At 42.0% G+C, this 18,854-nt stretch overlaps 1 protein-coding gene across 1 annotated transcript in view; it reads left to right on the top strand.

The window, feature by feature from the left end:
* The first annotated feature begins 226 nt into the window (after positions 1-226).
* LOC127930836 (dentin sialophosphoprotein-like) overlaps positions 227-18,854 on the top strand; it is a 68,176-nt gene continuing 49,548 nt past the window's right edge. The window contains exon 1 of the mRNA XM_052521768.1: positions 227-842. Within this exon, the coding sequence (XP_052377728.1) occupies positions 227-842 (616 nt within the window). The remainder of the gene's footprint in view (positions 843-18,854) is intronic.

Below are 18,854 nucleotides of genomic sequence, written 5' to 3'. Positions count from 1 at the left end.
TCCCCCAAAACACCCAAACAGTCTCAAACACAAGACCAGACCCCTCCTGTATTTTACTACCTTTCAACTCTAAACTAAATTACGAAGTCTCCCGGCTGCACATACAGTATCCCTCCTGCCGCCCCATCATCCCTCTCCCTCTAGAAGCAGCCCCTTGCAGTGGTAGAACACCCTCAATGGGCCTCCGGGCCTGCTAAACAACCAGTGACTCCCACTCCCTCTACCCATGCTCAGCGAGCTGCCTCCCTCTCCCCATGCTCAGCCCAGGCTCTACCCATGCTCAGCCCAGGCTCTACCCATGCTCAGTGAGCTGCCTCCCTCTCCCCATGCTCAGCCCAGGCTCTACCCATGCTCAGCCCAGGCTCTACCCATGCTCAGCGAGCTGCCTCCCTCTCCCCATGCTCAGCCCAGGCTCTACCCATGCTCAGCCCAGGCTCTACCCATGCCAGCCCAGGCTCTACCCATGCTCAGCGAGCTGCCTCCCTCTCCCCATGCTCAGCCCAGGCTCTACCCATGCTCAGCGAGCTGCCTCCCTCTCCCCATGCTCAGCCCAGGCTCTACCCATGCTCAGCCCAGGCTCTACCCATGCTCAGTGAGCTGCCTCCCTCTCCCCATGCTCAGCCCAGGCTCTACCCATGCTCAGCGAGCTGCCTCCCTCTCCCCATGCTCAGCCCAGGCTCTACCCATGCTCAGCGAGCTGCCTCCCTCTCCCCATGCTCAGCCCAGGCTCTACCCATGCTCAGTGAGCTGCCTCCCTCTCCCCATGCTCAGCCCAGGCTCTACCCATGCTCAGCGAGCTGCCTCCCTCTCCCCATGCTCAGCCCAGGCTCTACCCATGCTCAGTGAGCTGCCTCCCTCTCCCCATGCTCAGCCCAGGCTCTACCCACGCTTATACCAGAATAGCGAACTACTACTCTACTGCCACATCCATGTCTGACACATGATATCTTGGGACCAGTTCCCTGGACCCAGATTAATAAGCTCTCAGGCTAAACAGTATGATTCCCTTCTCCCTTCTTCCTTAAAGTAACAGGATGGTTAGAATGTTATCCCCCATCTGGCGATACATCATGCATCTACCACTCAAACGTGTACTCCAGTTCTAATAGACACAAACACTTTGGAAGCCCATGGAAAACACACACATGAGCACATAACACACTCTGGCTTTCCCCCCTAGAGACAGAGACTCTCTGTAAATAGGAACACCAAGCACTAAAAAGCTTGGCGGACGACACCACTTAATGCCCAGACAGAGTACCGCATGCTGTTTGATCTGGACTCCATGGTGAATGGGGGGGGGTCCTCTGACTGTAAATATTCAATGTATGAAGTGCTAATGGCCACAGCAAGACTGACATTAGCCACACTGACTAATGGCCACAGCAAGACTGACATTAGCCACACTGACTAATGGCCACAAAGTCATTGACCGTTTTGGAACCACATTGATAAACGTGGCGTTTGACGTCATCGAACACAGTATCTGAAATGTCACTGCAGGCCATCCAGCTTGTCACACTGGATATTAATATTAATGGATGATATTAATAAAGCTTCAATAGTCAGCACGCAAACACAACATACCTTCCAGGGACATGAAAGAATGGCCAGATTTAAGAGACATTTTAATGTAGATCATTGGATATATTTTCCTATGGTTTGTTCTTCATGGAATTGAAAAGATTCTTCACCATTGTCTGTCTCCGGAGGAATCCACTCACAGATTATATTTCCAATTGGTTTCAACAGAAAAGGGTCAAATCCCTTCCAATTTCTGGTCGGTCAAAGTCTTTCAATAGAAATGAAACATTCAATGAAAAGGCCTAGTAAATTGGAAAAATATTATTACATCTCTTAAAGAGGCAATATGCAGTTGCTACATCAATCTTTGGACTTACAAATGGATGATATTCACTTATTGATTATTGAAGAATAGAACTTATGAGCTTAGTTCAACTGTCATACCCCATCAGAACCCATGATATACCCTTATTTTACTCCAATGTGTGTAAACAATGTAAATGTTAACAAACACAATATAGCTTTAAAACATGGTTAAAACTATCATTTTGATATCATGGATGGTCAGTCCTTGCATCCACAGCTCTGTCTATGCAACAGCGCCTCTTCAACCTCAGGAGGCTGAAGAAATTTGTCTTGTCACCCAAAACCCTGACCAACTTTTACAGATGCACAATCGAGAGCATCCTGTTGGGCTGGTACGGCAACTGCTCCGCCCACAACACAAGGCTCTCCAGAGGGTGGTCTGCACAACGCATCAACGGGGGCAAACTACCTGCCCTCCATGACACCTACAGCACCCGCTGTCACAGGAAGGCCATAAAGATCATCAAGGACATCAACCACCCAAGCCCCTGCCTGTTCACACCGCTATCATCCAGAAGGCGAGGTCAGTACAGGTGCATCAAAGCTGGGACCAAGAGACTGAAAAACAGCTTCTATCTCAAGGCCGTCAGACTGTTAAACAGCCATCACTAATTCAGAGAGGCTGATGCCTACATTGAGACCCAATCACTGGACTCTTTCATAAATGGATCACTAATCACTTTAAACAATGGCATTTTAAATAGTGCCAGTTTAATAATGTTTTACATACCTTAGATTACTCATATCACATGTATGTACTGTATTTTATACCATCTACAGCACCATGTTTATGGCACTGGGCCATCTCTCATCCATATACTTATAGGTACATATACTCATTCATCCCTTTAGATTTGTGTATATTAGGTACTTGTTGGGTAATTGTTAAATTACTTGTTAGATGTGTGTGTATTAGGTACTTGTTGGGGAATTGTTAGATTACTTGTTAGATATTACTGCACTGTCGGAACTAAAAGCACAAGCATTTCACTACACTCACATTAACATCTGCTAGCCATGTGTATGTGACCAATACATTTTTTTATTTTATTTCTCCAACCCCATCCCTTAGCTTTTTACCGAAACAGGGGCGGGGAGGTGGCTTTGCTATTGTTTCAACTACTGATTGCCACTTTAAAGCATGGTATGGTAAGCAGGGTACAGTGAGTGGGGGTCAATACTATAATACTGTATATGCTCTCTCTCTCTCTCTCTCTCTCTCTCCTCTCCTCTCCTCCCTCCCTCCTCTCTCTCTCTCTCTCTCTCTCTCTCTCTTCTCTCTCTCTCTTCCCTCTCTCTTGTTCCCTCTCTCTATCTCGCTCTCTTGTTCTCTCTCTCTCTCTCTCTCTCTCTCTCTCTCTCTCTCTCTCCCTCTCACTCTCTCTCTCTATTCTTTCCCTCTCTCTCTCTCTCTCTCTCTCTCTCTCTCTCTCTCTCTCTCTCGTTCTCTCTCTCTCTCTCTCTCTCTCTCTCTCTCTCCCTCTCACTCTCTCTCTATTTATTCTTTCCCTCTCTCTCTCTCCTCTCTCTCCCTATGGGGTGGGGAGCTATAAATTAAAGTGGGGAATTACTGCTAACTGTTGGAATAAATTTAAGCGCTTTTGCATCTGTAAACACAGTCTGACTGCGTAATTACTGCACACTCCCACTGAGAGCATCGAAGGAGAGCGAGAGGGATGGGGGAAGAAATGGGAAAGGAGAGAGAGAGAGGAATGAGGGAATAAATGGGAAAGGAGAGAGAGAGGGCGGCGGGGGGAGTACATGGAGGGGGATCTGACTTGGGCTTCGTGAGTCGAGGTTGGATAGTAGATTTATTTACACATTTTGTTTATCTTGTTGTTAAGTGTAAAGGGGAGCAATCTGAATCATTTTGTTGATTTATTTGAGCATGTTTCCAAGGCCTCTGTGCACACGTGTACTCTGCTAAAAGGGAATTCATTCCGTCTTAATTTATATAATAAAGGCACAGATTGGTAATATCAATATTATACACATTAACAATAGCTGCATCACCATGCTTTTGAAAAACAGGGCTGCTACCTTGTGTGTAGGCTTAGCCAGGCATTCATGGATCCCAACAGAGGTAACTGAGCCAATAACATTTTAAAGTATTTATTTTCACTGTGATTGTCCATGTGAAAAAAAACTTTTGATTTTGGTTCAGTTGATCTTTGCTGCCCTGCAGGTAAAAATAAGAGTTGTAGATAATCAAGCAGGAACCAAAGAACTTGAGAATGCTCAATCAGTAATCAAAGGGTGAAGGATTCTTCACATGTCACTCACACTCCAAGGAAAATGATGACAGCCTCTTAAAAAAGATATAGGAACATCAGGCTGACTGGACGGGGAGATACCATGAAGGTTCGAGGGAGAGATACCATGAAGGCTGGAGGGGGAGATACCATGAAGGTTCGAGGGAGAGATACCATGAAGGCTGGACGGGGAGATACCATGAAGGTTCGAGGGAGAGATACCATGAAGGCTGGAGGGGGAGATACCATGAAGGCTCGAGGGAGAGATACCATGAAGGCTGGACGGGGAGATACCATGAAGGTTCGAGGGAGAGATACCATGAAGGCTGGAGGGGGAGATACCATGAAGGCTCGAGGGGGAGATACCATGAAGGCTCGAGGGAGAGATACCATGAAGGCTGGAGGGGGAGATACCATGAAGGCTCGAGGGGGAGATACCATGAAGGCTGGAGGGGAGATACCATGAAGGCTCGAGGGAGAGATACCATGAAGGCTGGAGGGGGAGATACCATGAAGGCTGGAGGGGGAGATACCATGAAGGCTCGAGGGAGAGATACCATGAAGGCTTGAGGGGGAGATACCATGAAGGCTGGACGGGTGAGATGAGTTGATGTAGTATGTGAACAAAAACACGATGGTAAAACATGGTGAGGATGAGGAAAAATGTACACTGCAGTAAGAGCAAGAAGAAAAATCATAGAACTGGACGAGAACAACATAAACACAACTGGTGATGTTAACACAGTATATCACATGGAAGAGATTAGGGGAAACAGCAAGAGGGTGAGCTGGGGGGTGTAGAGGACGGAGGGGGAAGGAGGGAGAGACAGGGCAAACATGTTGGAGCTCTTATCAGTGCCGAGTTGATTGAGAGGCTGTGCAGAGTGCTTCAGATAGTGAGAGAGCAGCGGTTGCCTTGGGGATCATTGGCTTCTCTGTGTCACATACACCCCACACCTCCTCTTCACACACACGAGGCGCACGCATACTCACAAACTCACACACACAAGCTTTTTAGCAGGTGTAAACAGGCCCAGCACTAACCAGGTAACAAGGTCTGGAGCCTGTTCATTCCAAAACACTATATATCCATTTTCATTCCAAAACACTATATATAATTTCAATTCCAAAACGCTATATATCCATTTTCATTCCAAAACACTATATATCCATTTTCAGAAATGTTGGTAAATTGGTTTATCTTTTTAAAGAACTTACAAAAGAGGTGTGTTTTTCCACTATCTAATCATGGCATGGGGTCATTCAATGAGGGCTCCCGAGTGGCGCAGCAGTCTAAAGTACTGCGTCTCAGTGCAAGAGGCGTCACTACTGTCCCAGGCGGTATCACATCTGGTCGTGATTGGGAGTCCCATATGGCAGTACACAACTGGCCCATCATTATCTGGGTTTGGCCAGTGTAGGCCGTCCTTGTAAATAAGAATTTGCCTGGTTATATAAAACATTTTTTTTTTATGGTTTCATTTCAGAGAGACAAATATCATGTTTATTTGCATAACGCTATATATCAGTGTCACTCTCAAAGAAATAAGTATTAAAGTGATAATATGTAACTTGTTGGGCTTCATGACCAAATTATCATAGAAATGTGCGTTATAGATCTATCATTTTACCTGAAAGCAAGTCTAATAGCGGTAGATATGTTCTATGTCCTCTAATTCTATGCTTCCCGTTCCCGATAAGTTTAGTTTTTTTTGTCTTAAAATACAATATTTTTGGTTATGAAAATATATTTCACAGGGGTTTAGATGGTACAATGATTCTCTACACTACATTATCTTATTTTGTCACATAAACTGAAATTAGGTGAACTATTACAGTCTTAGCATCCAGGAAACAGCCGAGTGATTTCTGCATAGTGCAAAGTTAGGGAGAGTGGGATAAATTGAGCCATATTTACATTCAGCATCACTATGTCAAGGGAAATATGATATTCCATCTAACAAAGGTCTGCATACTGTATATTTCAGGATGGTGTGTATCCCTGGAAATAATCTGAATTTTTAAAAGCTTGTCCAAAAAGGTGGTCTCTTGACATGGGTATTGGGTAAATTGAGCCGCTGAACCGGGTAAATTAAGCCACACACACATTTCTGTACTGAATGAAAAATGACCACTACATTTTAAAAACCATGTCTATCTTTATTTCCCAAACACAATTCAACACAATCACAATCGCTCTTTTTGTCTTTTCATGATTTTAAGCAATATGCAGAAATCGCTCCACCATTTCCTGGTTGCTAAAATTCTAATAGTTCAACTAATTTCAGTTTAAGTGACATAACAAGCAATGTACATTGTAGGGAATCATTGTACCATCTAAACCGTTGTGAAATATCCTTTCAATAACCAAAAATATTGTTTTTTTAGACTTTCAATGAGAAGTACAGATCTATTACTCACATTTCTATGTGAATTTGGTCAGGTCGCATAAAAAGTTACATATTGCAGCTTTAACGACAAACAAACACTTTGTGCTGTTTAAAACACTTATAACATAGGCCAGACCCTGTTGTTACCTCATATCCCAGGGATAATGCCTTGCATTACTCCTGAGAAGAAAACACTTACATTTGCTCAATTTGCCATTGGTTTAACCATGGGCTCAACTTACCCCAAGGCCAATGCCTCAACTTACCCCAAGGCAAACATTTTGACTACATTAGCCCACACAGGCACAAGGATGCACTTTCATGCTAGGTTTAGGACCTCATATTGAAGCTTATAGAGATCCCAATTGATGTATAAAACAATCTTAAAATGAACTACTTGGTTTAGAAACCTAATATTTTGGGCAAAATCTGTTTTTTAGAGCTAACTTATTTACCAGTTTTCCCATGTGGTTTCTTTCTTACCCCACTCTCCCCTACTGCTAGATTTTACACAGTCAAATCTAACAAATAACTACATTTTTAATAAAGAACTTTACAAATGCTTTGTGACATCAATATTTAAAAACACTTTCAAAAAATGAACCAATACAGTAATATGAGATATGTATGTAAAACATTTACATTTGACATTTTAGTAATTTAGCAGATGCTCTTATGCAGAGCCACTTACTGTTTGTGCATTGATCTTATGATAGCTAGGTGAGACGACCATATCACAGTCAAATATACAGTATACCAACTTTCCATTCCAGCTAAACAATGGATATACAGAATAGAGTTGAAACATATATATATATTTTAATACACCTCTAAAATCTATGAATAACAAAATCTGAGAACACACACATGAAGGTACCCCTAAGCAATCATTTCTAGTGAAAAAATACATTTGAAAAATGTGTGGATATAGCCTTTTGGAAATAATCTCTTCATATACAGATATATTAAGCACCTTTCTACATTTCAATTGGCTGAATAGTTCTACGTGCTGACATGTCTTACTGACTTTTCCTGATGTTTTATCACAACTTCACTTTGGCTCTCTGACACACTCTCTTTTATTCCTCCCACTCTACCCTTCATTCCCCAATCCCCTGCCTCTTGCTTCATCGGGCATACTGTATCCCTTGGAAATGATCTCCTCTCTTCTCTCTCAGTCCCTCAATAATTAACACCAAGGTTCTATGCTTGTCTGCTCTCAGCAAAACCCAGGGGGACATGAGAGAGAGAGAGAGAGAGAGAGAGAGAGAGAGAGAGAGAGAGAGAGAGAGAGAGAGAGAGAGAGAGAGAGAGAGAGAGAGAGAGAGAGAGAGAGAGAGAGAGAGAGAGAGAGAGAGAGAGAGAGAGAGAGAGAGAGAGAGAGAGAGAGAGAGAGAGAGAGAGAGAGAGAGAGAGAGAGAGAGAGAGAGAGAGAGAGAGAGAGAGAGAGAGAGAGAGAGAGAGAGAGAGAGAGAGAGAGAGAACCCAGAGGGACAACAAGAGAAAGAGAGAGAGAGAGAGAGAGAGAGAGAGAGAGAGAGAGAGAGAGAGAGAGAGAGAGAGAGAGAGAGAGAGAGAGAGAGAGAGAGGGAGACAAGGAAAGAGGGATGTAGGGATGTTGCACATTTCACTCCTACTCCAGGTACATGTGCAGCAACCATCAAAGCATTACTGAAACTAGTACTGTTGATTAAGTACATACTCCATCAATAGAAACATCAGTTAAAATTCTGATCACTTTCCCTCTGAACAGAGAATACTCATTCTGTCTCCATCAGTGATAGATATATGGCCTGGTAGAACTGCATGTTACTAGAGAGCCTGTACTGCCTGTGAATGTGACATAATGACAACATTTCTGAGACTCTACAACAGTCTGGGTCACAAATGGAAAAATACATCTATACTTACTTGTATTCTATATTCAATTGGCTGCAGTAACACCAGGAACTGAAACAAAACTCTCTATGAAAAATATGGTCACAGCTACTGACAAAGACCATCGCAAACATTGAAATAATGTCCCTGTCACAGGTGATAAATTGAGCTTGAAGTACAAAATCACACAGGTACTGCCTCCCAGATATCAGTCCTAAAAAAGAGCAGCATGCTCTTAGATGCCTCTTCAATGAGTTGCTCTGCTATCTTGCTGGCACACTGCAGAGCACCACACAGCTCTCCCCAGAGAGGCCATCATGCCAGTGTACATAACTCCCACCACTGGGCCCCAAAGATAAACTCCCAGCAGAAAAATCAAACAAATGCATCTGCCAATGCAACAGTGTCTCTGCAGTAGCCGAATGTGGCATGCTGTTAGGCGAGCACAATAAATGTTAAAGAAGTGGAAAAATGATTTGTCTAGAGGCAGTTTGTTTGAAATGGTTTGTTGATCTATTGGCAAAATGAACTTGACAGACTAAGAGAAATATAAGCGAGAAGGTCAAAGCCAAACAGAAGCAAGGGAGGTGGTGGAGGAGGAGGAGAGTGAGACTTTTGATGATTAGGTATTAGCAGTGCAGATATATCACTGGTATTGATCAGTGCACAGCCAGGCTCTTAACATCCCCCCTCTCCCTCACCCCACCCCCCACACACACACACACTAGCGCAACACCCCAAAGTGAACTGAGTCAACACTCAGATATAAATTAATATTTACATAGTGGTACACTTCACACCATAAATTACAATTGCATGACACGCAAAGGAAGTTGCTGATGCACAGATGCATCACACATGCTCTCTCTCTATTTCTCTCTCTCTTTCTCTTCTCTCTCTCTCTCTCTCTCTCTCATACATACAAATATTGTGAAACCACAAAACACATCTACAAATAGAGCTGTTGTTGAAAGGAGGCTCACTCACAGTGTATGTGTTCATTCATTGCTAATGCACATTTATATAGCCAGGCATCTGGGTTTTCCCTATCAGACACACCATCACCCTTGCACCTCTGGCAGAGCCATTTGTAGATACCGCCAGTACGCATGCTAAAGGAACAGGATAACATGGAAGAGCGTAGGGGGAGAGAGCAGAGCAAACCACACAGTAAATGTGGCATATATGAAGACAGCTCATGCATCATTGATCACACTTGCACTAATTTACAGTGTTCATGCAGAGGTTGATATTCACTATCATCAACCCTAGATGTACAACTGACTTTCCCTTTCCTTTCCTTTCCTTTCCTGCTGTCTTTACAGCGTGTCCTTTAGAAACGTCACCTCAGTGTCCTAACCACGGTCATTAAAGGTCCCTGGACAGGGAGGAACGGTGTTACAGTAATCAAGAAACCCTGGCCAGCCCTGTAATTGCCGTACCTTTGCCAGCCAATCAGCGACCAGTGTATCTGGTGCTCTGATTGGATGCCCAGCCTCTGTAGCCCACCACCCCCATGGTGAACACTTCCCAAATCACAACCCCAGATGAGGAGATGTAGAGTGGGATACACGGAAGAGATGGAAATAAACGGACTGACGTCATCCTTTATCTACTGTCATCCTTTTGATGTGGTCTTTGCATGGCCACCGTGTCCACTATGGACCCTTTCTATGGAAATTAACAACAGTAACCAAGGCAGCAGAGAGAATAAAGAGAGATTATACACAGATGGTTACTTCCATATAACATATCACTATCATTATTACAGTGTCTGTGGAATAATAATGATCGTAATTTGTATTTGGCTATGAAGTTATGCTCATGTATAGTTCAAAAAGCCCACGTGGAGACCTACAGATGTAAGATCTTAATTTCACCTATACTGTCACAGCAAAATAATCCTACAGCGACAGGATTTGAACGTTTACTCCATAATGTTGCTTGATTGGTGGTTAGGCTATCGGCTGGTCAAAAGAAGGCTACATGAAAAGTGCAATACTCTTAATAAAGCCATGTGTTAGTGTGGGATTTCAGTGACTTTTTGTAAATCAAGAAGCTCATCTGCATTTCCTGCTGTGCAGGAACATTTTCAGCAACAAAAGAGTGATCAAATTAAGATCCTACATCTGTGCAATATGAGGTTTGCTGAGATTCAAAACTACATGAGTCCAAAGACTAGGCTGGGGCAGCAGGTAGCCTTATCGTTAGGAGTGTTGGCCCAGTAACGGAAAGGTTTCTGGTCTGAATCCCAGAGCCGACTAGCTGAAAAAATGTTGATGTGCCCTTGAGCAATGCGCTTAACACTGATTGCTACTCTAAGTCGCTCTGGATAAGAGTGTCTGCTAAATGACTAAAATGTAGGCTTCGGTTTGAGTTGTGAATCCTTATTACAATGATAGGCAGGCTACGTGTGTGTGTGTGTGTGTGTGTGTGTGTGTGTGTGTGTGTGTGTGTGTGTGTGTGTGTGTGTGTGTGTGTGTGTGTGTGTGTGTGTGTGTGTGTGTGTGTGTGTGTGTGTGTGTGTGTGTGTGTGTGTGTGCAAAAAAAGATGGAGGGAGTGTGATAGAGAAGAGGAGGGAGCACAGGCACAGTTGAAAAATATTGGGGATGGGGGGTAGCCATGGCAATGGCAAGGCCCAAAGGCTAGTTACTGAAGCCAAGTTAATTATGGAGAGGAGGGAGATGGCTTTATTTGTCTCTGGTGGCACCTCTCTCTCTCTAACTTTAGTCTGCCACTGCAATATTGACAAGTGGCAAAAAGGTTTTTAAAAAATGTAATGATTGAAAGAGAGATAAATAGAAAGAGATGTACAGACTGAGTGAGAGGAAGAGACGGGAAGATGATGTAATGACGGCTGGGAAAGAGGATGTGTTGAGATGCTGCTGTTTTCCTGGATATGGAAGCCTGGCTCACAGCATAGTCTCAGGGTCTGAATGTACTCAACAGTGTGCACATTTAGCATTTACACAAGTTAACAGTTGCACTGTTACACTGTTATTTTCAGAAAATAAGAAAATTAGCTAAACCATGAAACTGTCTTTATTTACACTTAACTTTACTTAGATGATGCTCAAAACAATTATATTAGATGGTTGTTGTTTAGGCCCCATGTCCCCTCTCCCTCTCTCTCTCTTTCTCTCTCGCTCACTCCCTTGTTTACATGCCCATTGAGACTATTACCAAAATGTTCCTGCTATGATGTAAGATGTACAAGTCCTAGCCTCCTGTTCTTCCATCCATCTTTTCCTCCTCCCTCTGCAGTGCTGCTACCACTCTCAGTTTAATTGCTTGTGATTGTCAATTCCACTCTTTAATTGTTCTGACATAACAGGAGGAAAAACAATGACGTGCCATAGCCAATCTTTATCTCTGTTTCTTCTTCTCTATTCACTCCTGCAGCAAAGAGAAACAAAAAAATGCAAAAAGTGAGCGAAAGAAAGAGAGGGAGGAAAAGGAGAGAAAGCTGTATTCATATAATCACTCAGGCTGATGTATCTGAATGTCTCCCTAGGGGACTACATACTAGGCAAGCTTATGACATACTGTACCTACATACTAACAGTAAGTGCTTGCAGCACATATACAGTTAATCATTCATAAGAAATGGGTACGATTTACATGGGTTACATTCAGGCTTGAGGAGATTCTGATTACATGTAATCTTGTAATCAGCAACTTGTAATCAGTTACGTTACCACCAAAAATAGTGTAATCGAATTAAAGATACTCTTGAAAAACTAGATGATTCCTTCTTGGATTACTTTAAAAAAAAACATTATGACACCTTTCGGTTTTCTCAATTATATTAAATTCACTATGAGACCACTATGATGACACACCAAATGACAACCACCTGTCAGAGACCACTATGATGTCAGACCACTATGATGTCAGACCACTATGATAACACACCAAATGCTTTTGGTGGATCTTTACATTTAGTCTTCATCTAATGCATCTTAAGGAGAAAGTAATCCAAAAGTAACTGAAAGTTATCATATTACGTTACTGAGAGGGCCATTTAAAAAGTTGCGTTACGGATTACAATTTTGGACAGGTAACTAGTAACTGTAATAGATTACATTTAGAGAGGTACCTACCCAACCCTGGTTACATTTGACCTGTAATATATATGGGCATCCAGAGAAGCATTATAAGTTAAATGTATCACTGTGGGTTACAACATCCAACAACTCAAACACATTTTCAAAGCTTCATAATGGAGGACCACTTAAATGACATTCACTGATACAGTTTCCCAATTGTGACTCTAATTTGTCATGAATGGTTAAAACCAAGTTCCTCATACTTTATTTCAATTGTATGTACCCAGCAGAGCATTCCATCCTTACTAACTGTAATTCTATGCATATTAAATCCCCGAAACTGTGTGAGTGTAGTATTGTGAATGTCTGTGCGTTGATCTTGTCATATGTGTTTCATCTCTAAATGTTTTTTATTGCATTTCAATGTTACATTGAAGTGTTGTAATTATTCATGGAATATCTGATGACGTTCTATTATAGGAAATGAGTCATATAGTACAGCAGCAACAGTATGCTATGCAATATGCCCTAAGGACATTTTAGGAATGCTATCTTATCTCCAGACAAATTGCATCAAAATTGCCCTCTCTCAAGTTGAAGGCAGTCACACTGTCTGGGCTGGAGGGAAAGATTGCCTCTGCACCTCATCCAATCACACCGTTTGATAAAATAGAAAACCAGCCCATCTACCGCTGGCAATGTATCAGGTCATAAAACATTAACTTAATTGTAAAAAATGTAATAAAATAAAAAACATTGTTCTGAGCATGTTGCTACCTGTGTGGTTCACAACACACACTTTGCTGTGCAGTCTATTATCCGCCTAAAAACGTCATCCTGTGATATTTATGCATTTATGTCAATAATGTTTATGTCAATACATTGCAGTCAATGAGAAAAGATGAGTGTCACAGGGTTGAAGCTGACACTGAGTATACCAAACATTAAGATCACCTTCCTAGTGTTGAGTTGCACCCCCCCCCCCACCACCACCACCCCCCACCCCCTTTCCCTCAGAACAGCCTCGATTCGTCGGGGGGTGGACTCTACAAGGTGTCGAAGGCATTCCACAGGGATGCTGGTGGCCCATGTTGACTCCATTGCTTACCACAGTTGGGTCAAGTTGGATGGATGTCTTTTGGGTGGAGGACTATTCTTGATACACACAGGAGACTGTTGAGTGTGAAAAACACAGCAGCATTGCAGTTTTTGACACAAACCAGTGCGCCTGGCACCTGCTACCAAACCTTGTTCAAAGGCCCTTACATTGTTTGTCTTGCCCATTCACCCTCTGAATGACACACATACACAATACATGTCTCAATTGTCTCAAAGCTTAAACATCCTTGAAGAAAAAAAGTAAGGGGAGCGCTGCAAAGGTACACAATAGTAGGTTTTGGTAGACAGAAGGTACTAAGGTACACAATAGTAGGTTTTGGTAGACAGAAGGTACTAAGGTTCACAATAGTAGGTTTTGGTAGACAGAAGGTACTAAGGTACACAATAGTAGGTTTTGGTAGACAGAAGGTGCTAAGGCAACAGTAGGTTTTGGTAGACAGAAGGTACTAAGGTACACAATAGTAGGTTTTGGTAGACAGAAGGTACTAAGGTTCACAATAGTAGGTTTTGGTAGACAGAAGGTACTAAGGTTCACAATAGTAGGTTTTGGTAGACAGAAGGTGCTAAGGCAACAGTAGGTTTTGGTAGACAGAAGGTACTAAGGTACACAATAGTAGGTTTTGGTAGACAGAAGGTACTAAGGTTCACAATAGTAGGTTTTGGTAGACAGAAGGTACTAAGGTAACAAAAGTAGGTTTTGGTAGACAGAAGGTACTAAGGTACACAATAGTAGGTTTTGGTAGACAGAAGGTACTAAGGTTCACAATAGTAGGTTTTGGTAGACAGAAGGTACTAAGGTTCACAATAGTAGGTTTTGGTAGACAGAAGGTACTAAGGTTCACAATAGTAGGTTTTGGTAGACAGAAGGTACTAAGGTACACAATAGTAGGTTTTGGTAGACAGAAGGTACTAAGGTACACAATAGTAGGTTTTGGTAGACAGAAGGTACTAAGGTACACAATAGTAGGTTTTGGTAGACAGAAGGTACTAAGGTTCACAATAGTAGGTTTTGGTAGACAGAAGGTGCTAAGGCAATAGTCGGTTTTGGTAGACAGAAGGTAATAAGGTTCACAATAGTAGGTTTTGGTAGACAGAAGGTGCTAAGGCAATAGTAGGTTTTGGTAGACAGAAGGTAATAAGGTTCACAATAGTAGGTTTTGGTAGACAGAAGGTACTAAGGTACACAATAGTAGGTTTTGGTAGACAGAAGGTACTAAGGTTCACAATAGTAGGTTTTGGTAGACAGAAGGTGCTAAGGCAATAGTAGGTTTTGGTAGACAGAAGGTACTAAGGTTCACAATAGTAGGTTTTGGTAGACAGAAGGTACTAAGGTACACAATAGTAGGTTTTGGTAGACAGAAGGTACTAAGGTTCACAATAGTAGGTTTTGGTAGACAGAAGGTGCTAAGGCAATAGTAGGTTTTGGTAGACAGAAGGTACTAAGGTACACAATAGTAGGTTTTGGTAGACAGAAGGTGCTAAGGCAATAGTAGGTTTTGGTAGACAGAAGGTACTAAGGTTCACAATAGTAGGTTTTGGTGGACAGAAGGTGCTAAGGCAATAGTAGGTTTTGGTAGACAGAAGGTACTAAGGTACACAATAGTAGGTTTTGGTAGACAGAAGGTACTAAGGTTCACAATAGTAGGTTTTGGTAGACAGAAGGTGCTAAGGCAATAGTAGGTTTTGGTAGACAGAAGGTACTAAGGTACACAATAGTAGGTTTTGGTAGACAGAAGGTAGGTGCTAAGGCAACAGTAGGTTTTGGTAGACAGAAGGTACTAAGGTACACAATAGTAGGTTTTGGTAGACAGAAGGTACTAAGGTACACAATAGTAGGTTTTGGTAGACAGAAGGTACTAAGGTTCACAATAGTAGGTTTTGGTAGACAGAAGGTACTAAGGTTCACAATAGTAGGTTTTGGTAGACAGAAGGTGCTAAGGTTCACAATAGTAGGTTTTGGTAGACAGAAGGTACTAAGGTACACAATAGTAGGTTTTGGTAGACAGAAGGTGCTAAGGCAATAGTAGGTTTTAGTAGACAGAAGGTACTAAGGTACACAATAGTAGGTTTTGGTAGACAGAAGGTACTAAGGTTCCCAATAGTAGGTTTTGGTAGACAGAAGGTGCTAAGGCAATAGTAGGTTTTGGTAGACAGAAGGTACTAAGGTTCACAATACTAGGTTTTGGTAGACAGAAGGTACTAAGGTACACAATAGTAGGTTTTGGTAGACAGAAGGTACTAAGGTTCACAATAGTAGGTTTTGGTAGACAGAAGGTGCTAAGGCAATAGTAGGTTTTGGTAGACAGAAGGTAATAAGGTTCACAATAGTAGGTTTTGGTAGACAGAAGGTACTAAGGTACACAATAGTAGGTTTTGGTAGACAGAAGGTACTAAGGTTCACAATAGTAGGTTTTGGTAGACAGAAGGTGCTAAGGCAATAGTAGGTGTTGGTAGACAGAAGGTACTAAGGTTCACAATAGTAGGTGTTGGTAGACAGAAGGTACTAAGGTACACAATAGTAGGTTTTGGTAGACAGAAGGTGCTAAGGCAATAGTAGGTTTTGGTAGACAGAAGGTACTAAGGTACACAATAGTAGGTTTTGGTAGACAGAAGGTGCTAAGGCAATAGTAGGTTTTGGTAGACAGAAGGTACTAAGGTACACAATAGTAGGTTTTGGTAGACAGAAGGTACTAAGGTACACAATAGTAGGTTTTGGTAGACAGAAGGTACTAAGGTACACAATAGTAGGTTTTGGTAGACAGAAGGTACTAAGGTTCACAATAGTAGGTTTTGGTAGACAGAAGGTGCTAAGGTACACAATAGTAGGTTTTGGTAGACAGAAGGTACTAAGGTACACAATAGTAGGTTTTGGTAGACAGAAGGTGCTAAGGCAATAGTAGGTTTTGGTAGACAGAAGGTACTAAGGTTCACAATAGTAGGTTTTGGTGGACAGAAGGTGCTAAGGCAATAGTAGGTTTTGGTAGACAGAAGGTACTAAGGTACACAATAGTAGGTTTTGGTAGACAGAAGGTACTAAGGTTCACAATAGTAGGTTTTGGTAGACAGAAGGTGCTAAGGCAATAGTAGGTTTTGGTAGACAGAAGGTACTAAGGTACACAATAGTAGGTTTTGGTAGACAGAAGGTAGGTGCTAAGGCAACAGTAGGTTTTGGTAGACAGAAGGTACTAAGGTACACAATAGTAGGTTTTGGTAGACAGAAGGTACTAAGGTACACAATAGTAGGTTTTGGTAGACAGAAGGTACTAAGGTTCACAATAGTAGGTTTTGGTAGACAGAAGGTACTAAGGTTCACAATAGTAGGTTTTGGTAGACAGAAGGTGCTAAGGTTCACAATAGTAGGTTTTGGTAGACAGAAGGTACTAAGGTACACAATAGTAGGTTTTGGTAGACAGAAGGTGCTAAGGCAATAGTAGGTTTTAGTAGACAGAAGGTACTAAGGTACACAATAGTAGGTTTTGGTAGACAGAAGGTACTAAGGTTCCCAATAGTAGGTTTTGGTAGACAGAAGGTGCTAAGGCAATAGTAGGTTTTGGTAGACAGAAGGTACTAAGGTTCACAATACTAGGTTTTGGTAGACAGAAGGTACTAAGGTACACAATAGTAGGTTTTGGTAGACAGAAGGTACTAAGGTTCACAATAGTAGGTTTTGGTAGACAGAAGGTGCTAAGGCAATAGTAGGTTTTGGTAGACAGAAGGTAATAAGGTTCACAATAGTAGGTTTTGGTAGACAGAAGGTACTAAGGTACACAATAGTAGGTTTTGGTAGACAGAAGGTACTAAGGTTCACAATAGTAGGTTTTGGTAGACAGAAGGTGCTAAGGCAATAGTAGGTGTTGGTAGACAGAAGGTACTAAGGTTCACAATAGTAGGTGTTGGTAGACAGAAGGTACTAAGGTACACAATAGTAGGTTTTGGTAGACAGAAGGTGCTAAGGCAATAGTAGGTTTTGGTAGACAGAAGGTACTAAGGTACACAATAGTAGGTTTTGGTAGACAGAAGGTGCTAAGGCAATAGTAGGTTTTGGTAGACAGAAGGTACTAAGGTACACAATAGTAGGTTTTGGTAGACAGAAGGTACTAAGGTTCACAATAGTAGGTTTTGGTAGACAGAAGGTGCTAAGGCAATAGTAGGTTTTGGTAGACAGAAGGTACTAAGGTACACAATAGTAGGTTTTGGTAGACAGAAGGTACTAAGGTTCACAATAGTAGGTTTTGGTAGACAGAAGGTACTAAGGTACACAATAGTAGGTTTTGGTAGACAGAAGGTGCTAAGGCAATAGTAGGTTTTAGTAGACAGAAGGTACTAAGGTACACAATAGTAGGTTTTGGTAGACAGAAGGTACTAAGGTTCCCAATAGTAGGTTTTGGTAGACAGAAGGTGCTAAGGCAATAGTAGGTTTTGGTAGACAGAAGGTACTAAGGTTCACAATACTAGGTTTTGGTAGACAGAAGGTACTAAGGTACACAATAGTAGGTTTTGGTAGACAGAAGGTACTAAGGTTCACAATAGTAGGTTTTGGTAGACAGAAGGTGCTAAGGCAATAGTAGGTTTTGGTAGACAGAAGGTAATAAGGTTCACAATAGTAGGTTTTGGTAGACAGAAGGTACTAAGGTACACAATAGTAGGTTTTGGTAGACAGAAGGTACTAAGGTTCACAATAGTAGGTTTTGGTAGACAGAAGGTGCTAAGGCAATAGTAGGTGTTGGTAGACAGAAGGTACTAAGGTTCACAATAGTAGGTGTTGGTAGACAGAAGGTACTAAGGTACACAATAGTAGGTTTTGGTAGACAGAAGGTGCTAAGGCAATAGTAGGTTTTGGTAGACAGAAGGTACTAAGGTACACAATAGTAGGTTTTGGTAGACAGAAGGTGCTAAGGCAATAGTAGGTTTTGGTAGACAGAAGGTACTAAGGTACACAATAGTAGGTTTTGGTAGACAGAAGGTACTAAGGTTCACAATAGTAGGTTTTGGTAGACAGAAGGTGCTAAGGCAATAGTAGGTTTTGGTAGACAGAAGGTACTAAGGTACACAATAGTAGGTTTTGGTAGACAGAAGGTACTAAGGTTCACAATAGTAGGTTTTGGTAGACAGAAGGTACTAAGGTACACAATAGTAGGTTTTGGTAGACAGAAGGTGCTAAGGCAACAGTAGGTTTTGGTAGACAGAAGGTGCTAAGGTACACAATAGTAGGTTTTGGTAGACAGAAGGTACTAAGGTTCACAATAGTAGATTTTGGTAGACAAAAATCTTTGTT

The sequence above is a fragment of the Oncorhynchus keta genome, chromosome 6 (genome assembly GCF_023373465.1).
Source record: "Oncorhynchus keta strain PuntledgeMale-10-30-2019 chromosome 6, Oket_V2, whole genome shotgun sequence".
Lineage (NCBI taxonomy): Eukaryota > Metazoa > Chordata > Actinopteri > Salmoniformes > Salmonidae > Oncorhynchus > Oncorhynchus keta.
The sequence above is the reverse complement of the archived record's forward strand: the minus strand, read 5'-3'. Positions and strand labels throughout refer to the sequence as shown.